This window comes from Corythoichthys intestinalis, chromosome 8, assembly GCF_030265065.1.
Source record: "Corythoichthys intestinalis isolate RoL2023-P3 chromosome 8, ASM3026506v1, whole genome shotgun sequence".
In the NCBI taxonomy this organism is placed as follows: Eukaryota; Metazoa; Chordata; class Actinopteri; order Syngnathiformes; family Syngnathidae; genus Corythoichthys; species Corythoichthys intestinalis.
This window is the reverse complement of record NC_080402.1, coordinates 11,563,689-11,587,960: the sequence shown is the minus strand read 5'-3', so window position 1 is coordinate 11,587,960 and position 24,272 is coordinate 11,563,689. Positions and strand designations below refer to the sequence as shown.

The 24,272-nt window shown below is 39.0% G+C and overlaps 1 protein-coding gene across 1 annotated transcript; it reads left to right on the top strand.

Moving 5' to 3' along the window:
• The first annotated feature begins 10,510 nt into the window (after positions 1 to 10,510).
• On the top strand, positions 10,511 to 23,287 carry LOC130920697 (vascular cell adhesion protein 1-like). Its single transcript, XM_057844082.1, has 5 exons — positions 10,511 to 10,768; positions 15,311 to 15,580; positions 18,241 to 18,561; positions 18,638 to 18,892; positions 18,971 to 23,287. The coding sequence occupies exons 1-5, from the start codon at positions 10,690 to 10,692 to the stop codon at positions 19,144 to 19,146; spliced, it is 1,101 nt and encodes a 366-aa protein (XP_057700065.1). The 5' UTR covers positions 10,511 to 10,689; the 3' UTR covers positions 19,147 to 23,287.
• Positions 23,288 to 24,272: the final 985 nt, after the last annotated feature.

Here is a 24,272-nt window from a genome sequence, read left to right as displayed (position 1 = left end):
CACCCATATTCCAAATCCGACAGGAAATCGGATATTTTGGATCAAATGTGAAATTTTTTCGGTTCACAGTTGGAGTTTACGTTTGGAGGCCTGAACATGCACGAAAACTCACCAAAATTTGCACATACATGCAACTTTGCGTAAATTTTGATAATCTACAAAAAAATGTAACAAAATCGCTCAGTGGCGCCCCCTTGAAATTTTCAAAAAGGCCTTTCCTATTAGGTTTTTTCAACGTAGAACGATGAAATTTGGTGAGTCGATACATTGCGTAAAACTGCTCCAAAAAGTCTCTTGCACCTATATTCCAAATCCAACAGGAAGTCGGAAATTTTGGATCAAATGTGAAATTTTATCGATTTACATTTGAGACCTTGTCGCTGAAGAAAATAGTTGGATCGTCTTCAAAATTGGTCAGACTATACAGGAGACATATGAGATCTTAAGTTTTCAAAATGGTGAGTTTTCATCCAAGGGTCTGGCCTGGGCGTAGTCCCAAAGTTGGCCATTTTTGGGCAAAACACCAAATTCAGAAAATGATTAAAAACTCCGTGATCCAACGTTCAATCTTTTTCATTTTTACCATGTTTATGAGATATCCCAGCCTGAACATGACTGCATTGAAATATTACCCATTAGGCCTAGCGCCCCTAGTGGAAACAGGAAATGGCCTTCTTTACGAGACAGGCTCCTCCTCCAAGGGAAAAAAATCTATTGACCTCAAACCTGTTTCAGGGGAGCCTCAAGACATGTGTTCAGGTGCCTGATGAAAAATATTGAGGTTTCGTTGAAGCGGAGAGGTCCAAACTGGAAGTGAAAATGACCGTCAACAATTTGTCTCGCCAAAAACTTTGAACAGTCATAACTCGGCAGATATGCAACATATCTGCGCCAAACTTTCCGTGTTTGTTGAGAGTCATACCCTGAAGGTTCTTGTAGGGGTCATTTGCATCAACTCTACAGTGCCAACTAGTGGCGACAGAAAGAAGTTTTAAAAAAGGCCTTTCCTACTGGGTTTTTTCAACATAGAGCGAGGAAATTTGGGGAGTAGATACCTTATGCAAAACTGCTCTAAAAAGTCTCTTGCACCCATATTCCAAATCCAACAGGAAATCGGGTATTTTGGATCGAATGTGAAATTTTCATGGGTTCACAGTAAGAGTTTACATTTTGAGGCTTGAATATGCATAAAAACTCACCAAAATTTGCACATACATGCGGCTTTGCATAACGTTCAATAATCTTGCAACGTTACGAACACATGTAACAAAATGGCTCAGTGGCGCCCCCTTGAAATTTTCAAAAAGGCCTCTCCTTTTAGGTTTTTTCAACGTAGAGGGATGAAATTCGGAGAGTCGATACCTTGTACAAAACTGCTCCAAAAAGTCTCTTGCATGCATATTCCAAACCCAACAGGAAATCGGGTATTTTGGATTGAATGTGAAATTTTTATCGATTTACAGTGTGCACATTTTACACCTTGGCACCTAGGGAATTAGTTTGATCATTCTCAAAATTGGCGAGACTGTTCATGAGGCATATGAAATCTTAAGTTATCAAAATGGTGTGTTTTCATTCACGGGCCTGACCTGGGCGGGGTGCCAAAGTCGGCCATTTTTTCGCCAAAACACCAAATTCGGAAAATGACTGATAACTCCCTCATACAACGTTCAATCTATTTTAAATCTGGCATGTGTGTGAGGTATACCAGCCTGAGCAGGACTGGATTGAACATTTACCATTTGTGCCTGGCGCCTCCTAGTGGGAACAGGAAATGCCCTTTTTTACGGGACACACTCCTCCTCTAAAAGAAAAAATCAATCTACCTCAAACCTGCATAAGGGAAGCCTTAAGACCTGTCTTCAGCTGCCTGATGAAAAATATTGAAGTTTCGTTGAAGCGGAAGGGTCCAAACAGGAAAGTGAAAATGACTGTTAACAATTTTTCTCTCCAAAAACTTTGAACAGTCATAACTCGGCAGATATACAAGATATCTGCGCCAAACTTCCCGTGCTTGTTGAGAGTCATACCCTGAAGGGCCTTGTAGGGGTCATTTGCATCAACCCTACAGCGCCAACTAGTGGCGATAGAAAGTCACTCGTTTTTCCAAAACATGTCCAGTTCTTTTCAGGTTGGTCATTGTAGTTTCAAGACCTATTAAAATACTTATTTACGGCCAATGTCCACGTGTCTTTGTCTGTTGCCGTGACGACCCTTTGTTCGCCATTTAAAGGAAATCTTTTTTTTCAGAGACTCAGGCAGCTTATAGAGCCACAATATTTGGCACACTTGGTCGAATTGGCCCAGTTAGAAGATTAATTTTGGTTTTGAATAAGGGCTTGGCTGCACAGCTCAGTAGTGGCTCCTTTTTTGTAGTACTCTCTCCAATAGGAGTTTTTATCTCTTGGGTGTGGGAATGTAAATAGGCGATTTTCGAGCATGTTAGGTTCTAATGAGATGATTAGAGAGGAGGATCTGCCACCACCCTGACCTGCACACAGTCCGAGTTGCGTGACGTCCGAGTTGCGCTAGATTGCGAGGGCCCGTTCAGTCCTGCTTGCAGGCCTAGTTTATTTTTATTTTTTTATTTTTTTATTTTTCAGGGCAAATGAAAACGGCCAATTTGGAGGCCTGAACATGCACGAAAAGTCACCAAAATTTGCACATACGTCCGGAAAATTGTAAATTTCGATAATTTTGCAACGTTGCAAAAAAATATAACAAAATGGCTCAGTGGCGCCCCCTTGAAATTTTAAAATTGGCCTATAACATTAGGGTCTGTCAGCGTAGAGCAATGAAATTTGGGGGGTCTATACCTTGTCCAAAACCGCTCCAAAAAAGCATTTACACGCATATTCCAAACCCAACAGGAAATCGGTTATTTTGGATCAAATATGAAATTTTTATCGATTTACAGGGTGCACATTTGAGACCTTTTCGCCGAGGGAGTTAGTTGGATCATCTTCAAAATTGGTGAGACTGTTCAGGAGACATATGAGATCTTAAGTTTCTAAAATGGTGTGTTTTCATTCACGGGTCTGACCTGGGCGTGGTGCCAAAGTCGGCCATTTTTTCGGCAAAACACCGAATTCAGTAAATGGCTAATAATTCCTTGACACAACTTTCAATCTTTTTCATATCTGCCATGTATATGCGGTATCCCACCCTTAACACGAGTGCATTGAAATATTACCCATTAGGTCTAGCGCCCCCTAGTGAGAACAGGAAATGCCTTTTTTTACGAGACAGGTTCCTCCTCCAAGGGAAAAAAATCTGTTGACCTCAAACCTGCATCAGGGGAGCCTTAAGACCTGTGTTCAGATGCCTGATGAAAAATATTGAGGTTTCGTTGAGGCGGAGGGGTCCAAACAGGAAAGTGAAAATGAACTTCAACAATTTGTCACGCAAAAAACTTTGAACAGTCATAACTCGGCAGATATACAACATATCTGCGCCAAACTTCCCGTGTTTGTTGAGAGTCATACCCTGAAGGTTCTTGTAGGGGTCATTTGCATCAACTCTACAGTGCCAACTAGTGGCGACAGAAAGAAGTTTTAAAAAAGGCCTTTCCTATTGGGTTTTTTCAACATAGAGCAAGGAAATTTGGGGAGTAGATACCTTATGCAAAACTGCTCCAAAAAGTCTCTTGCACCCATATTCCAAATCCAACAGGAAATCGGGTATTTTGGATCGAATGTGAAATTTTCATGGGTTCACAGTAGGAGTTTACATTTGGAGGCTTGAATATTCACAAAAACTCGTAAAAATTTGCACATACATGCGGCTTTAGATAACGTTCGATAATCTTGCAATGTTACGAAAAAAATGTAGCAAAATGCCTCAGTGGCGCCCCCTTGAATTTTTCAAAAAGGCGTTTCCTATTAGGTTTTTTTAACAGAGAGTGATGAAATTTGGGGAGTCGATACCTTGTGCAAAACTGCTCCAAAAAGTCTCTTGCACCCGTATTCCAAATCCAACAGGAAATCGGGTATTTTTGATCGAATGTGAAATTTTTATCGGTTCACAGTAGGAGTTTACATTTGGAGGCTTGAACATGCATAAAAACTCACCAAAATTTGCACATACATGCGGCTTTGGATAACGTTCGATAATCTTGCAACGTTACGAAAAAATTTAACAAAATGGCTCAGTGGCGCCCCCTTGAAATTTTCAAAAAGGTCTCTCCATTTAGGTTTTTCTAACATAGAGTGATGAAATTTGGAGAGTCAAAACTTTGTGCAAAACTGCTCCAAAAAGTCTCTTGCACACACATTCCAAATCCTACAGGAAATCGGGTATTTTGGATTGAATGTGAACTTTTTATCGATTTACAGTGTGCACATTTTACACCTTGGCACCTAGGGAATTAGTTTGATCATTCTCAAAATTGGTGAGACTGTTCATGAGGCATATGAAATCTTAAGTTATAAAAATGGTGTGTTTTCATTCATGGGCCTGACCTGGGCGGGGCGCCAAATTCTTCCATTTTTTCGCCAAAACACCGAATTCGGAAAATGACTGATAACTCCCTCATACAACGTTCAATCTATTTTAAATCTGGCATGTGTGTGAGGTATACCAGCCTGAGCAGGACTGGATTGAAAATTTACCATTTGTGCCTGGCGCCTCCTAGTGGGAACAGGAAATGCCCTTTTTTACGGGACACACTCCTCCTCTAAAGGGAAAAAATCAATCTACCTCAAACCTGCATAAGGGAAACCTTAAGACCTGTCTTCAGGTGCCTGATGAAAAATATTGAAGTTTCGTTGAAGCGGAGGGGTCCAAACAGGAAAGTGAAAATGACTGTCAACAATTTTTCTCTCCAAAAACTTTAAACAGTCATAACTCGGCAGATATACAAGATATCTGCGCCAAACTTCCCGTGCTTGTTGAGAGTCATACCCTGAAGGGCCTTGTAGGGGTCATTTGCATCAACCCTACAGCGCCAACTAGTGGCGATAGAAAGTCACTCGTTTTTCCAAAACATGTCCAGTTCTTTTCATGTTGGTCATTGTAGTTTCAAGACCTATTAAAATACTTTTTTACGGCCCATGTCCACGTGTCTCTGTCTGTTGCCGTGACGACCCTTTGTTCGCCATTTAAAGGAAATATTTTTTTTCAGAGACTCAGGGAGCTTATAGAGCCACAATAGTTGGCACACTTGGTCGAATTGGCCCAGTTAGAAGATTAATTTTGGTTTTGAATAAGGGCTTGGCTGCACAGCTCAGTAGTGGCTCCTTTTTTGTAGTACTCTCTCCAATAGGGGTTTTTATCTCTTGGGTGTGGGAATGTAAATAGGCGACTTTCGAGCATGTTAGGTTCTAATGAGATGATTAGAGAGGAGGATCTGCCACCACCCTGACCTGCACACAGTCCGAGTTGCGTGACGTCCGAGTTGCGCTAGATTGCGAGGGCCCGTTCAGTCCTGCTTGCAGGCCTAGTTCATTTATTATTTTTTCTTGTGAAATTATGTTTCATATTTCTATTTTTTTTCATGAAATGTTTTTCCATATTTTTTTATGTTACAAACAATTAAATGCTTGATTTCTCAAGTTTTGTTGCTACTTATTTTTATTTTGTTAAAGGTCTGTTTCAATGATTTCAAGATGTTTTTTTTAAATGTATTTATTTATTTTTATTATTATTATTATTATTATTTTTTTTTTTTTTCAAAATCTGTTTGAAAATTGTGTTAGTAAAATAAAATCAAAAAACGGCAAGTGAATATTGATTATTGGTTTTGTTTTTAGTGATCTACCATTTGACGGCGGTAACATTCTACAATTAATTTGTTCTTTAATTAGATCAAAAATATTTAATTTAGGTAGATTAAAATTTGATCAAATACAACGTATAACAGGGAAATGTTCTGTGCATATGAATTTAAGGGTCATGGTTAAAGAGTGAGACTGACTAATCAGAGTTTGTTGTTGATGGATTGGTTTGTGAGTTTGAGGGAAACTGCTTTGCTCGTTATTAAAAGCAGCAGTTTTCCATTGCAAAGCATATTTGACACAAAGAGACTTAATAGTTTTTGAGTGCTTGATGTAGTTGTACATTAGATATCATCAGAATGGCTGAGAACACTGCAGGGTTATATATATATATATATATATATATATATATATATATATATATATATATATATATATATATATATATAATATGAACTTCCGGTATCGATATCGGATCGGGATCGCAATATTTGGCCTTGTTATTACTTGGTATCGGATCGAATCCAAAATCACTGATATCGCCCATCTCTTCAATGAAGTTTCAAGAATCTTCATTTGGCCATCACTGTTCCCTTAAGGGAGACAGTCAACCTCTGCTGCCACCTACTGTCAACACTGTTGTCATGCAACATGCCTGCTAAAATGCATTGCAGCGTTACAGATGTAAATAACAATCAAAATTCATGTTCTGTGCTAATTATTTCTTCAGTTTCCGTTCCAGTTGTTTCATTAATTGCGAGTTATGGTATTAGGTAACACTTTATTTGACAGTGGCACCATAAGACTGTCATAAGACCATCATAATTACGACACGACACTGCCATGAGCATTAATGAATGCTTGTGACCCATGTCATTTTGTGTAATCTGACAAATTATCTCACTACTGAATGGATGTAAAGATCCGAGCAGGACATAAATGGAGTTAGTGAAATTATTCATAATGTCTTCAATGCCCATGACAATGTCAAATCATAATTATGACACCACTATCAAAGAAAGCGAGGCCTAGCGCTAGAGTGGTTCCATAGCTATCTATCTGGAAGACATCCAGTATGTCAACATTAATAATACAGAATCATCATACAAACTCATCAATCATGGAGTCCCCCAGGCTCCATTTTAGGGCCGCTCCTCTTCAGCCTGTACCTTAATGACTGTCAATTCCTCATCCGTTTTTCATAAAGTACTATTTGTCACACTAAAATTTCACACTCCATCTCCATTTTTAAGAAAAACTGAAAACTCACCTCCTTGCAATGTATGCTTAATATGGTGTCTTTGAATACCATTACTAAGGTATCACATGTCAAATCCGATGTAATCAGAATGTTGAAATTTTCCATAGTTAATTGTATGTAAGTGTATGGATGTGTGTACTGTATGTGTGTGCTGTTTGACTGGGCCCCTACTAAAAGCTTTAAATAGCTTATTCGGAGTGTCACTTGTCATATGAACTGCTTGTATATATGACCATGTTCTTGTGTGTACCATGATACGATGTGTGAATAAACTGAAACTGAACTGAAAGTGTCACCTTTTAACTAAGGGTGTAACATTACATGTATTTGTATTGAACCGTTTCGGTACGTGGTGCTCGGTTCGGAACGGAGCCGTACCGAACGAGTTTCTGACGTAATGTAACCCTTACTTTTTTTACGTTTACGAGACGCGACCCACCTGCGTCAGTACCACTACCGGTAGCTATGATCGGACAGACCGGAAGTCACTCGTGTAAAAATACGGTGGATCCGGTCGATTTTCAAACTAATATGCAATCGTAACCCACTTTTTGAGTCCATCAGATCTCTTGAGTGGTGGCTCGGGGCACAGTTGACTTGTCTTTGTTGATTTACTGCTGTCTTCTCTGCTATAATAATAACCAACACGACCCTGTGTTCAATACAAAACCCTCCTACCACAATAAAACAAGTAGGAACTAATATTCACAAAGGAACTAAAGTTATACAACATAAAATATACAATATAAATGAATACTATATCACATTTGTAAAATATAAACACATAATAAAATAAATAATAGCCCATTTAAATAAAATAAATTGAAATGAGCTAAAACACCTGTAATTAAATAAGAATAATACACAGATCCTGCTTACACAATTAAATTTATTATTTTCTGTTTGGCGCTTTAACTTGAGAAAATCCACCAATAAAGCTTTTGAAAACCGTTCATAAGAAAAAAAATATGATTGAGGCATTTCATTTGTAAAATACATGTTAAAATCTTTGTCATTGGGATTGCTTTTGTCTTTAGTACAGGATTTCTCTTTTCTTCTTTCTTTCAGAAAGAAAGCTGACCGATACGCGGGGTCTGAAAGGCGAATTGTTGTTGGATTATCTTTAAATACCTGCTACTTTTTGAGCAGAATTCTAGCTTTGTATAGGCTAATGTTCGTATTGTTGAAACACAAAGGTGTGTAATAAACACGTAGCACATTTATATTTTGAATTTTATTTTCTTACTGTACCGAAAATGAACCGAACTGTGACCTCAAAACCGGGGTACGTACCAAACCGAGATTTTTGTGTACCGTTACACCCCTAGCTGTTACCCACCAAATTTGACACGAAAACATTTTTTTTTTTTTTTCATAGATAAGCCACAATGGACTATAGACCCTACCCACGTGACGTCACAACTCCTTCCTCCTGACTGGTGCTGCCCACTTGTCCGTCAACACATCATGTTTACCTGCTACGGCTACGTACATTCCTCCTATTTACGACGTGTTTTTCTGCTCGTTAACATTAATAATCAAAATGGTGAAGGCGTGTGTGGCGGTCGGTTGCAATAACAGAGAAGATAGACGGAGAAGACGGAGAGACTTGAAGTTCTACCGGATTCCGAGAGACCCGGAGAGAAGAGAGCGAGATGGGCTGCTGCAATTCGACGAGAAAACTGGGCTTGGGCTCCAAACGATTACCACAGATTATGTAGTAGTCATTTTATATCTGGTAAGATGCATTTAATATATATTTAGAGGGTTTTGGGCTGACAACCACAATTAAGATCATTGCTAGGCTAATCGCCGACAACATACACGTATGTATGTAGTGAGAGTGCTATCGCTAAACCATATAAACATTAAAAGCCCTAACTCCATTGACAAACGACATGAAATACATTAGACTTGACAGTGGATGTTAGCAATAACAAAAGATTTTGAATTGAAAATTTCGTAACTCACCTTTCCAAGCACAAGATAGATTCCTGCCGAATTTTCGTGGACGAGGACCTGTTTCACCCAACCAGCAACGAAGTATTTATAAGCCTCCATGCTCTTAAAGTTTTTCAAACTTTCGTGAGAATAGGCTGATTTTGTGTGGACAAGATAGTTGTACATATCAGGGTTGCTAGCAGATGTCAGGCAAATACGGCGGAGACAGCGGGTCGAAAAACATCGATTCAGGCATCAAATATGGATCTGGCGAATGGATAAACTGAAGCTTTTCCACATAACGCCTTTTATGCAACGCATCAAGTGAGTTTACGGCATCCGAAAGCACCGAGTCTTCCATGAAATGCATTATAAATTGCTCGATCAATTGAGACCATTGATAATACAGACACAAAATGACGGACAAGGGGGCGGAACCATACAGCGAGCACGTGATTTTGTGACGTCGGTGGGTAGGGTCTATAAGCCGCATGCAGCTGTCCTCACTGTATTATGGGATATTTACACCAAAAGAAACCTGTAACACAATATTTGACAGCTGCATCATAAGACCGTCATAGGAGCCCACGAACCACCATGAAGCTTTGAACCATTTGGCTGCAAAGCTTCATTGCTTCAAGAAGCTTCATTTGGCCATCACTGTTCCCTTGTTGGAGACAGTCAACCTCTGCTGCTACCTACTGTCAACACTGTTGTCGTGCAACATGCCTCCTAAAATGCATTGCAGCATTACAGATGTAAATAACAATCAAAATTCATGTTCTGTGGTAATTATTTCTTCAGTTACTGTTCCAGTTGTTTCATTAATTGCTAGTTATGGTATTTCATAACACTTTATTTGACAGTGGTGACATAAGACTGTAATAAGACCATCATAATTACGAGATGACAATGCCACGAGCATTAATGAATGCTTGTGACCCATGTCATTTTGTGTAATCCGGCAAATTATCTCACTTTTGAATGGATATAAAGATCCGAGCAGGACATAAATGGAGTTATTGACATATTTCATTATGTCATTAATGCCCATGATAATGTTGTCTTATGGCAGTTTTATGACACCGCTGTCAAAGAAAGTGTTTACCTATTAACCCAAATAAATAAACAAATAAACCGCACTGCACTAGGAGCTGCAGGATTCAAAATGAGGGAAAAAAGTTGAGGCTTACAGTCTGAAAATTATGGTAAGTGGTTCTTTAAGTTTAAGTCATGGGCATGAATCTTTACATTTCAGTGCCTTCCGGTACCGGTCGCCACAGCGTTTACCCCGAATTTTAAATAATCATCTGTCTCTATGCAGTCAGTGGGGAGTTTGTGGAGGGCTAAACGGTAGAGTGTATTTTCCAGTAAATGCAGGAAGGGGGGCGTCTAAAAAGGAATGTGATAAGGGAAGCTGGAGCCATGCCAGCCAGTGTGAAATCACTTAAAATTCCAAAGTATAAATAGGATTTCACCAGCATAGGAAATAAGTCTGAAGTGTTCCATATCTTTGCTTGTGCATATTGTTGTTCTAGTGACTGTGAGTCATTGCATGTTGAGAAGAAGGAGAATTTCCCCAAAAGACCACCTTTTCCGGGACGACCTCATGTTCTCATTCACTCACTCGCTCACTCGCTCTCTCTAGTCATGTGACGCTGCTGAAGAATTCTTTTTCCTACTCAGACTTACTTTCATTTTGCTCGCCACAGATTTCAGAGCAAGAGCCTGCGGTCTTTAATCGAGCAAACGACTTCGAACAAACGGGAAATAATGTCTTGCCTTTCCATATTTTTGGCTTTTCTCTCTCTGTCTGGCTTTTTGGGCAAGTTCTACATGTTTGCCAATTGTGGTAAGTTAAAGCATTTTAGCTTCCCTCGGGGTTGAGATGAACTTGAAGATCTTTTCATATTTAACAATAGTTAGAAATAGAGTTGGTCAAATGTTTTAGATGAATAAAAATGCTTTGTTTTGTGAACAATTACTGAAATAAGGATAATGATTAACTTATTTATCTGTCTCAAGGTCCTTCAGCCTTCATTGACAAAGTTTGAAAGAAGCCTATAAAAGGGCTCCGTGATCTGCCAAACCCCCCCTAAAAAGCATCACAGTATTTTTTTCATATTGTCCAATCTCGATTCTTTGCACAATTGTTTAAAACTTTGTTTTTGGAATGTTGTTTTTTTAAGGTTTTTACACAATAGCATTTATATATTAAGCTAGCAGGCACTTGAAAAATGAAATTCTTTTTTGTCAAGGGCGTAGGTTTGCACGGATTGTAGGGACGTAACACTACCAACTTTTTGGGAGGCTCAGATTGTCTCCACCAACTTTTAAGCAACCTTATTTGCATTATAAAATGATATCAGTTATATAAGTAATTTAGATTGTCTTCCCATATGTTGTAAGGATAGAACTGACCCTACCATTGTTAAGTGAAATATTTCATTATGTTCAGACTTACATTTACCCCTTTTCACTTGTTGAATGTGCCGGTCCTAACCCTAACCCCCCTTAAACGCAAGTATAATTGGCTGATGACTTGGACTTATTAAAATTTATTTATTTATTTTCTTCATTAAAAAAAAAAAAAAAAAAGCAGTCTATACAGATATTTTTTTCATATAATCATACATCAATCATAATCGAGGTAAAAAGTTTAAAATTTTTGTTGAGTTTGGCTGTGCTTGTAGACAAAAGCAGGAGTGTTTTACCTGAAGGAAGGCTCCATTTTTATTTATTTTTGTTATACCCTGACTAAGAAGTTTTTCAGTTATATGTACCGCAATTTTCGGACCATAAGGCGCACCTGACTATAAGACTCCACTCACCAAATTTGACAGGAAAACAGCATTTATTCATAGAAAAGCCGCACTGGACCATATACCGCAGCTGTCCTCACTGTATTATGGGATATTTACGCCAAAATATATTAACCGGTAACACTTTATTTGACAGCGGCATCATAAGACTGTCGTAAGACCAAATGAACCACCATGAAGCTTTGAACCGAATTGCTGCAAAGCTTCATTGCTTCAAGAAGCTTCATTTTGCCATCACTGTTCCCTTGAGGGAGACAGCCAACCTCTGCTGCCACCTGATTTAAACACTGTTGTCATCCAACATGCCTCCTAGCATGTATTGCAGCTCTACAGATGTAAATAACAATCCAAATTCATGTTCTTTGCTAAGTATTTCTTCAGTTACTCTTCCAATTGTTTCATTCATCGCTAGTTCTTGTATTCTGTAACACTTTATTTGACAACGGCGCCATAAAACTGTCATAACACTATCATCAGTGTTGTCAGTAACGCGTTACTTACTAAGTAACGCGTTACTGTAATCTGATTACTTTCTTTCAGTAACGAGCAATCTAACACGTTCATTTTTCCAAGCCAGTAATCTGATTAAAGTTAGTTTCCTCAGTGCCTGTGCGTTACTATTTTGTTGTTGCCTCATACTGTACGTAGAATGAAGAATACTGTAACTCGACCTAACTGGAGGTGAGAGCATGAGAGACGATAATTAAAGACACTATGATTTTACCAAGATATTATTGCGTACTTACCTTGTTTCGATCCAAAAACCCCATGTAGCATGTCTCACCGACTGTCAAGACACAGCTGTGAATGGCCACAGCCAGACTTTTGGGGGATTTTATGGGTGAAACACGGTAATATAACAAGGGTCACAATGCCAAAATCGCAGACATAAAAGAGTGGTCAGGATTTTCTTTTTCAAATATTTACCCTTCGAAAAGTTTTTATCCTTTTCTTTTTTCAATTTTCCTTTGTTTGGATTGATTACTTATCATCTAAAATATTGGGGGAAAGGCGACAGTAACTAAAAAGTACAATTAAGGGATCGTTACGAGGTAGACATCCGTGACCTATTTACAGACAGTTTTTTTCGTTGTGACGAAATTTGTTTCAAAGTTTAAAATATGCAAGTGAATAATTTTATAAAGTCTTTTTTTTTTTTTAAACAAAATATTCGAAATCATTTTATGATTCTACGCTAAAAATAATAGACATTTCGAATAATAAATAGAATTATTTACCTTTTTATGGCTGGGTTGAAACAAAAGCAGTTGCGTGGTGTCTGTAAACGGGGTCTCCAGGGTAAAACGGACAAATTAAAAATAGTTCGTGGGCTTAATGCAAATGAATGAAACTGCTATGGCAGCATATAGATATGGTTCTATCAAAAACAACTGTTCTTTTGGCTTAAAATACAGGAGTTTATTTTAAAGAGGGGTGCAAGAGCAAAAACTGCTTTTTCAGCCTTGTCTGCTTTTTCTGCTACATATACAGTATGTTTTAATTTCATGAATTTAGACAAGTTTAAGGTAAAGAAGGTCCTAAACGATTAATCGGTTATCAGAATAGTTGTCGATTCATTTGCTAATCGATTAGTTGTCGATTAATCTACAGCTGAAACGAGTACTCGAGCAACTCGAGTAACTCGAGTTTAAAAACTGATCCGAGTAATTTTATTCACCTCGAGTAATCGTTTATTTTGACAGCTCTAAGCATCACGTTTTGCTCGGACTACTTTTAATGCGGGACAACGCGCTGTCACGTGCGGAGAGGAGGAAGGAAAAAAAAAAAAAAACTTTCTGCAGCCGACAGCCGCCACAAACGACGCCGACGTTGCTAAATACTAGCCCGCACGATGCTACGTTGGTACAGGTGTCAGGTAGCGTCTGATGCGTCTCATAGAGATCACATGTATGTTGAACTAGATGCGAAATGAAACGCGTCTGGGCAGCATTAGTAAACAGCCGCCATCTTAAAGCAGTAGAGCGCTAAGCGCTAATAAAGAGCGCTAATAAATAAGATTAACGTTACTGTTGCTACTAGCTCACGTAACGTTAGCCCTGCGGAGGGCTAGGTTTCAATTAATTATGACCACTGTCGATGCATGGCTAACGTGTCTTACATACAGGCTTTAACATAACATAGCATTGTGGAGTGATGAGGGTGTAAAATAAAAACTTAATCATGCTAACTATCAGTTTTAGCTCACTGCAAAAACTCAAAATCCTATCAGGACCTACAGTTTAGACTAACTTAAAACTTAACTAGAACTTAAAAATGGCTTGACACAAAGAGAAATTCAATTGAAACACGTGGGAAAAAATCCTAACTTTTACGTGATGTGTGTTATCAAGCGTAACGGCATTTTTAGGTAAGATATATATATCTATATATATATTTTTTTAAATAAGATCTAAAAGTTTTTTTGAGTGAAAGCAGTGAATTAGTCTTTTTTTTTTATTCTAGTTACATCTGAGATGCAATTGTTGGCTGTTTTCAACAATATACATCGAAAATAAATACATTGATTGACTGAAAATGGTTCAAGATTAGATGAAATGTCTTGTTTTCTCATATATATTTATAATTGCTTTTCACCTAAAAATATATTTGTTTTATCCGATTACTCGATTAATCGATAGAATTTTCAGTCGATTACTCGATTACTAAAATATTCGATAGCGGCTGCCCTAGATTAATCGATTAATTGTTACACCTCTAATTTATTGTGTAAATTAATATAATTTATGGTACAATGTTGCAATTTAAATTTGTTAATAAAATCCATATAATTATTCCAGAAGTTTTCGAAATGTTTCTTTCGTAGTTTTTGAAAACAAAGGTTTGAATCGAACGGTGTATCACCTGAACCAATATACAGTAAATGAAAATTAGTATTAGTCAATACAGATTTATTTTGCATTGATCATTTAGTCTATGAATTAAATTAGGTTCATACTGGTGCGGAATGTAGCCCTGACTCCCGTTCACCCAATCTGTTTGGTCTTATTAGTGTTCCGTCCCCAGCAAAAAGTGTACATGCAGGTTATACTGTTATATTGTCCCTACCAATGTTGAGACCAAACCTACGCCCTTGATTTTAATAAACAATATGTGTAATTTTTGTTCTTATTGTGTGTGCTAGCTTTATAGTTTACCTTACATGGCTTGGCCTTAACCACTTAAAAACACTAACATTGGACTCTTTTTGAGGGACTGTTTATAATCTGCCAAGCTGGTCATTTAGCACCTGCATAAACATACAGTATGGTCGATTAATATGAAGCGCTTGTCATCGAGATCGGTCAAAAAATACATTGACCCTGTCTGTAAGACAATAAATGTCATTCAAGTCAAAAAGTCTGTACAACTTGAACTCACCGTGAACTTTATAACCACGAGAAAGTAGAAAAACATGGTGTGTGAGGAAGTGGGCCAATGATGAGACTGCATGACTCACAAAACTGAAACAAGGAGTTGACTGCTGTTATTATCAAACAGGGAAAACAATTAATTGTGCACTCACACGGAATGTTGTCAAGTGACGTGACTAATGTTGCTTTATTGCTTTGCAGACGGAAACTGTGCCGACAAGCCTGTATTCAGTCCGCCCCGATTGTTCGTCGAGTTTGGCAGCTCGGCATCTGCCACCTGCTACGTTTGCCGGCATGCTTGCCTAAATAAACATTCTAGTTTGGAAAAATCCATTGGCAGGAAGGAACAAAACGGGACCACGATTTTATGGACGGTGGACAAAATGGATAGGTGGCCAACGAACCCCTTGTGTTACTACAACATCGGCAACAAATCCCAGTGTTCCAGCGTCCTGCACCTCACCGTATACCGTAAAACCACCATTTCTATTCATTAGTCTCTTTAGACTGCTAATTTACCACTACCAGGGATTAAACATTCATTCTTTTTTTTCTAAATTCACTGCTGCTACCTCGTGGTTGACAGTGGAATGAAAAACCTTATATATACAGGTAGTCCTCGGTTTAAGAATCAGTACTGTTTCTGCGCTGGCGATTTCTGCGTAAATCAGAATTAATAAATGAAATAAATACCTCAAAACACCCTCTAAATGAAAAAAAAAAAAACTATCAAAAAACATGGGTAAACCGCAACCATGAGAGACAGAATGTGGAAAAAAAAGAAAAGGAAAACACATTGTTTGATTTTTAAAGAATTTATTTCCAAATTAGAGTGGAAAATAAGTATTTGGTCACCTACAAAAAAGCAAGATTTCTGGCTGTCAAAGAGGTCTTACTTCTTCTAACGAGGTCTAACTAGGTCTAACGAGGTCTAACGAGGCTCCACTCGTTATCTGTATTAATGGCACCTGTTTTAACTCATTATCGGTATAAAAGACACCTGTCCACAACTCAGTCAGTCACACTCCAAACTCCACTATGGCCAAGACCAAAGAGCTGTCGAAGGACAACAGAGACAAAATTGTAGACCTGCACCAGGCTGGGAAGACTGAATCTGCAATAGGTAAAACGCTTGGTGTAAAGAAATCAACTGTGGGAGCAATGATTAGAAAATGGAAGACATACAAGACCATCAATCTCCCTCAATCTGGGATTCCATGCAAGATCTCACCCCGTGGAGTCAAAATGATAACAAGAACGGTGAGCAATAATCCCAGAACCACACGGTGGGCCTAGTGAATGACCTACAGAGAGCTGGGACCACAGAAACAAAGGCTACTATCAGTAACACAATGCGCCGCAAGGGACTCAAATCCTGCACTGCCCGACGTGTCCCCCTGCTGAAGAAAGTACACGTCCAGGCCCGTCTGCGGTTCGCTAGAGAAGATTTGGATGATCCATAAGAGGACTGGGAGAATGTGTTATGGTCAGATGAAACCAAAATAGAACTTTTTGGTAGAAACACAGGTTCTCGTGTTTGGAGGAGAAAGAATACTGAATTGCATCCGAAGAACACCATACCCACTGTGAAGCATGGGGGTGGAAACATCATGCTTTGGGCTGTTTATCTGCAAAGGGACCAGGATGACTAATCTGTGTAAAGGAAAGAATGAATGGGGCCATGTATTGATAGATTTTGAGTTAAAATCTCCTTCCATCAGTAAGGGCATTGAAGATGAGATGTAGCTGGGTCTTTCAACATGACAATGATCCCAAACACACAGCCAGGGCAACAAAGGAGTGGCTTCGTAAGAAGCATTTCAAGGTCCTGGAGTTGCCTAGTCAGTCTCCAGATCTCAACCCCATAGAACGTGTGCGGAGGGAGTTGAAAGTCCGTGTTGCCCAACGACAACCCCAAAACATCACTGCTCTAGAGGCAGGGGTCGCGTTAACCGAATATTTTCCGTTATTGACCGTTTTTTTTTCCGGTGACGGAAAAAACTGAAGTCCATCTGTCATTTTGACAGGTTGCAATTCACACCCCAAACCACAGGGTGGCGAGTGAGCATATTAATTAGCTATTTTCTCTTGATGCATGACGTCGTTGGCCTTACTTGGAAAAATCTCAAGGCACCTGACTGTCCGAAGTTTCTTCAAAAAGCCCCAAAACGACAATGGTGTTGATAAAAGAGGTGAAAAACGAGGGACTGCACAAGCGGACTGCACAATTCAAGTCCATGCGCACCAGAAGGAAGGTGAGACTGCGTTCAGGCCACAGCAGGTGAACTGTTCATTTCATTGTTCCATATGTAGTGTAGTCTACCTACTGGGGCCACAGTCAGCTGTTTTTGTCACTGTGGAGAAAAAGTTACATATTCATCTGCTTGATGTGTGATGGCATGGTGGGGATTCTCTGTTAAGCTTGTTTGGACAGAATATTAATTTAAAATGAATGAAAACTAAATACAATTGAATATGTCATTATTATCATTTAAAAAATTTAACTGACGGGTAAAAATAGATTATGACCGGATTTTTATGACCCTGTCAGTCAAAATGACAGACAACGAAAAAGTCTAGCGCAACCTCTGTCTAGAGGAGATCTGCATGGAGGAATGGGCCAAAACACCAGCAACAGTGTGTGAAAAGCTTGTGAAGAGTTACAGAAAACGTTTGGCCTCCGTTATTGCCAACAAAGTATACATTACAAAGTATTGAGATGCACTTTTGGTATAGACCAAATACTTATTTTCCACAATGAAATAAATTATTTAAAAATCAAACAATTTGATTTTCTGTTTTATTTTTCCCCACATTCTGTCTCTCATGGTTGAGGTTTACCCATGTTGACAATTACAGGCCTCTCTAATATTTTCAAGTGGGAGAACTTGCACAATTAGTGGTTGACTAAATACTTATTTGCCCCACTGTATGTCGCAGGCCCAGCCAGTCTATGATGACAATGTGACTTATATTGCACAGAAAACACGATGTATGTAATTGCTTTGTGGATGAAGTTACTTGCCCAACGCTGTTTTATTGCAGCGCTCCATCATTAAAAATACAGTGGCGGTAATAGGGAGTTATTCCATCATATCTTACTTACCGACTCTCATTTTGTGTCCTCTCAGAGTCTCCTACAAAGGTAGAGTTGTCATTTCGCTCCAAAAACGAGACGATGGTTGAGGGTCAGCAATACACAGCGGAATGCTATGTGGAGAAAGTTGCCCCGGTCAAACTCCTTACCGTGACCATCTATCAAGGGTCAAATGTGCTGAGACAGCACCACCTACAGAAAAACACAGAGAAGAAACCGACCAACATTACAGTCACAGCCGACTTTAATGCCACTAAAGAGATGGATAGAGCCAATTTTTGGTGTGCCGGCCAGCTCGATGTGGAACCTAGGAAGAAGACTACAAAATCAGATTTCGTGACCCCAACTGTTTTCTGTAAGTCTGATAGCTTGTTTGTCATTTTTATCAATAACAAGCTCAATAAAGTACTTCTATTTAAAACCGTACACAGATAAGCCTCAATTCAACGGAACGTCAAGTGGAACAATCACCCTGACTGTAGGAGATCCCCTTCATCTCAACTGTTCCGCCGAGGGTAACCCGACACCCTCGGTTACGTGGAACATCTCATCGACGGCCATTACAACTTTCGAAGGCGACGTCCTCTCAGTGGACTCGGTCACCACCGAACACACGGGACAGTACATCTGTTCCGCTAACAACACGGTGGGAAGGACCATTGCCGAGTTTAATGTGGATATTCAGGGTGAGTTCAAGAATTTTATTTGAAGTTGCGTACTTACAAATCGTTAACTTTGTCTCTCTTTGTGCTCTCCTCCCGCAGTCAACTACAAGATTATCATTATAGCCGCGGTAGCAGCATTTGCCGCTGTCGTGACCCTCGGTGTCGTTATCGTGTCCATCCATTACTACAAACTAAACCGGACTGGAATGTACAACCTGAAGGACGTGTTTCGTTCACGCACCCAACACATTGCCTTGCCTGACAGAGAGTTGTAAGGCTGAGGTATGAAAGGAGTATGAAGGGTTTGTTACGAATGACCTGACTTGGGACTTTTCCAAATACGAGTCACTTTCTTTTGCTTTGACTTGAGAGCAAAAAAATGAGATATTGGCTCTGTTCGGTGGCAGTGAACTCATCTCTCGTTCCAACAAGAAGGAGTTCAATGGACAATGTTTTTTTTTTTTTTTTTTTTGGATAATAAGAGTCTCTAAGCAGTTTGATGACAGTTGAAGTCAGGGGCGCTGGAAGTCACTCACAGCAGGGGGTGCTGAGGATCTTTTTGATTGTTTCCTATCCAAAAACAGCCATTTCGGTCCATATTTGTCATGCTTGTGCATTTTCTCCATACAAGGCTTGCACAATGGCAGTACACACGTATGCTGGATCGTTTACGTACTACCACTAGGCACTACCACAAAGACAGCGTTCTATTTTACCTACAGTGTGTGTTGGAGTTTTTGTATTGGAAATGGAAGCGTCCGTGTATAATCACGCAGATCAGTGCAGCTAGACGGCGCAATGACACACGAACACATTTGAAAAACTAAAAGGTCCAATAATCCTCAGTTTAACACTCCCTAAAATAAATTGCATACAAATATCCAACAGCAACAACAAACAATAAAGTGGTACCTCGACATACGACCGCTTGGACACACGATATTTTCCACATCCGACGTAAAATTTGACCTGCCATTTGTTTCTACATCTGACGAAATCCTTGAAATACCACGACTCAAGACAGCGTTGCAATTTCATTGTTTTCACGCAAGATGGACGCGCGGCGGATTTTCTTGTGAGAGAAATCAACATGGGTTCCAACAATGTTAAAGCAGATGGTAAAAAAAGAAAAAAGGTGAGGCTTGCCATTGAAATGAAGATGGAAATGATAGAAAAATATAAGCCTGGGGTGCACGTCCCTGAACTGCTTGACAATACTCCTCCGACCTCCGTTCGCCAGTCTTTACAAGTTAAGGTGACAATTATTATTGTGGTACCATTGCCAAAGAGATAGCCAGCTTCGTCAGGTTTTTAATCATTTATTTCAGAACTTGTGCAAAACAACACGCCAACTGTCCGCCGCCAGCAACAACAGGACGTTAAAAGAGAAAGTAATATCTCAACTGCACTCTCTCTGTTACGTCACCCACGCGGCGCGTTCAGGTACATCACGCAAATACATCCGCCACATTAGAACCCAATTTGTCACAGTATTACAGGTATTAACAATATTATTACTAGAGATGTCCCGCTCGATGCCGATCGATCGGGTCCGATCACGTCATTTTCAAAGTATCGGAATCGTCAAAAAAATATCGGACATGCCTTTTTTAATATACATACCAGAGGTTGCGCTAGACTTTTTCGTTGTCCGTCATTTTGACTGACAGGGTCATAAAAATCCGGTCATAATCTATTTTTACCCGTCACTTAAATTTTTAAAATGACTATATCTTGATGCAGTCACTATATGTATATATACAATAATACAATAATACTTTATAATATAAAGTAACTAACATTAGTGCAGTCATGGATTACAGTAAGCAGGCCAGTACTGTGTTTGCATATATATTTTTATTATATTATGTATATACAGGATATATATTATATTATGTATATACAGGATATATATATATATATATATATATACATATATACATATATATATATATTCCCCCCCGAGTGGGACCTTCCATGATCCTAATACATTTAATAATAATAAAATATCATATAATTCCATCATATATATTTTTTTAAATTCATTATTAAATAAAAATGCACGTTGATACGACACACATAAAGGCAACTTCCAATTTTTAAAAAAAATCGCTAGAAAGTTGTATGGACTTACAATCCGCTTAGCCTGGTACACCAGACTCAACGCTGTTCCAGCTATTGAGTCTGGCCACCATTCCCACGGAAACAATTTCCAGGGCGGAGCAAGCCACAGCAAACAGACAGCGGAGTGGACCAATCAGCGACGGGCAGACGTGACGTTAGTAAAATGCGACCGCAGGACGATGGACTTGCGCGCGGAAGTAAACATACGAAGAGAGCGGAGTTTATTCGACATGGCTAGCGCGAGACAGACTGTTGTCAATGACTCGTGTCGATGTGTTTTTGGTCATTTAAAACTGATTTGACCGTGGATTGGAACATATTCTCGGCTCTGCCGTTCACCATCTGTGCTGCTGAAGAGACGACTTTCGACGCGCAAGAGTGACGTTGCTCGTGAGGAACACGTCACGCAAATAAACGAATCTGATTTGTCGATTGATTTTGTACCTGCTCGAAAAGGCCGTTAATGGGATGGTTTCCAGACTATACTATCAGTGTTTGAAAAATACAGGGAGAATAGTCTGGCAGAGCCAGGCTAACAATCCGCTAGCTTGTTGTTTCCTGTTGTCTTCCGAAATACACCTGGGTGACGGCGCGTTAAGTGTTCGTTCATAGCCGACGTGCTACCGTGGTATGCGAGCTCAGCTTAGCAAAAAGAGAACACATAGTGGTGGCACCCTCCATATTTTCCTTGAAATAATTTCAGGCTCTGGCTAGTCTGGTCCGCTTTTTTGGCTTTATGCCGCTTTCACCGTGTTACCAATTCTGCCCTTCTTGGTAATTGGCGGCGTTTTCAACTGCTCGCCGCAGTGAGGAGTGAACCGGCGATTCACTTGATTCGTTGTCATCCTTCACTCCATCAGTCCCTCTTTTTTCACCTCTTTTATCAACACCATCGTCGTTTTGGGGCTTTTTGAAGAAACTTCGGACACTGAGTTGCCTTGACATTTTTCCGAGTAAGGCCAACGACGTCATGCATTAAGAGAGACAATAGCTAATTAATATGCTCACTCGCCACCCTGTGGTCTGGGGTGTGAAGTGCAACCTGTCAAAATGACAGATGGACTTCAGTTTTTTCCATCACCGTTGTAAAAAACCGGTCAACGACGGAAAATATTCGGTTAACGCGACCCCTGATATATACAGTATATTTTTTTATTAAATCGTTTTCTAATTGTATTTAACGTTGCAGACAAAATGTCTTACACTCATCCAGAGTCTTTAGTTTTGGCTTAAACTAGGGCTATCATGTCGCGTTCAGTCTATAATGGCACCGTTCTACATATACATAGAGTTAAAAGGCAACGTTAAATGAGTAGAGAGAATTTTGGCACCCTTTGAAGCTTTTTTTTAATTGGCTAAAGCCTTACAATCCCTCTCTCAACAAATAGAAATGTCGTTGGAAGCAATGTGGGGAAGAAAGGTAGTAGTTGATCTTTTTCTTAACACCCTATTTTATTTCCCAACGCAGATATATCAATTGGTACAACTACACACAGTCATGGTTGCACTTCCCATCATGCATTTGGGCAGAAGTTAAATGGCTGCAGTATCATTTACTGAAAGCTCAACAAATACACTAGATGGCAATATTTAGTCACAATATACAAGCTCACATTTATCCTTTAAGAATTACAAGTCTTTCGATCCGTGGATCCCTCTCACAGAAAGAATGTTAATAATGTAAATGCCATCTTGAGGATTTATTGTCATAATAAACAAATAGAGTACTTATGTACTGTATGTTGAATGTATATATTCGTCGAGTTTTATTCATTTTTTTCTTAATGCATTGCCAAAATATATATGATCGGGAAAAATTATCGGGAATGATTGGAACTGAATCGGGAGCAAAAAAAAAAAGCAATCGGATCGGGAAATGTCGGGATCAGCAGATGCTCAAACTAAAACGATCGGGATCGGATCGGGAGCAAAAAAACATGATCGGAACAACCCTAATTATTACTATTATTATATCATTATTCCCATGTTATTTATAATTTATTCGTTTTGCTCTTTGTAACTGCTATTTGCAATAGTAACAGCAGTATCTATTTAGGGATTTAGTGTAGGTTTTCGGGCTGTGGAACGAATTCATGGAATTATAATGTATTCTTATGGGAATATCCTGCTGGACATACTACCATTTCGACTTACAAACAAGGTCCTGGAACTAATTAATCTGTATGTAGAGGTACCACTGTAAGGCTACAATACCAGCAGGTCTTACCTTTCTGAAGACACCAAAGGGAAACAGAACTATCATCATAATCATCTTCATTTTCAACCTCGAATTGAATTTTAGAAAATAGTAAAGAAAAAAATCGCAAATTCATTTTTGCGCCATGTTAACGCCTCCTCGTAAACAGTTAACTTTTCCAATAGCACCTTATTCAACGTGACCCGGTAGCAAGCAAGGTGTCAGTGGGGGACCATGTTATTAACAACAACAAAAAAGAAACGTTTTCAACATATACTGTATAATGAATCCCCACAAGTTAAATATTCTATTGTTTTATTTATTTATCTATTTTTAACCCCCAAAAAAGAATCTATCAAAAGACTTTTTCCTCCCCAACACCAGAAGGCGCTGCAGCACCCTCAGCACCCTACTTCCCGCACCGCTGGTTGAAGTTTACGGTCATACACACATAAAAAAATACAACTACATTGAATTCATTTATTCATATTCCACACTGCTTATCGTCAGGGTACTCCAGTAATATACTGTATGTGTGTATGTGTACAGCTGAGCTTTACTTGTGGATTTGCAATATTGTGAGGGATAGTGGATTTCACTGTATATACAATTTATATATTTTTTTAAATGGATCAATATTTTTGCAAGGATGATCCCCATTACGTCCACATGAAATGACATACAAAAATCGAAAGAAATCTAAATGAAATATACATTATTTTTCATAAGTAAACACATACTTTAATTTCGAAAAGCATTTCATCACTTTCGTCACTTTACGTCACTTCGACTATTAAGTTCCTTGATCTCTTATTGCATTTCAGTATTATAGCACTAATTTAAAATAAAATAATTTAATGTTTGTACTTTAGAGAAAAAAATGTGCAATCAATGGAGCATTGAGGGAGTGCCAACAAGTTTATTTAAATTTTTTTTTTTTGCCAAAAAGTTCATTAAAAATTTTTTTTCAATGTAAAAAAAAAAAGCAAATGGCTCACAATTTATTGTCGCCGGTCTGTCTGGTAGCCGTGGTTTAAATTTGGGAGAAGGCAGATAAAAATCAGATAATCTAGGGAGTGG

Excerpts from the sequence above, each read along its gene's own strand:
- LOC130920697 (XM_057844082.1), top strand. The coding sequence starts at position 10,690 with ATGTCTTGCCTTTCCATATTTTTGGCTTTTCTCTCTCTGTCTGGCTTT. Across the intron at positions 10,769-15,310 it reads CTACATGTTTGCCAATTGTG|ACGGAAACTGTGCCGACAAG; the intron begins GTAAGTTAAAGC and ends ATTGCTTTGCAG. Across the intron at positions 18,893-18,970 it reads GTTTAATGTGGATATTCAGG|TCAACTACAAGATTATCATT; the intron begins GTGAGTTCAAGA and ends CTCCTCCCGCAG.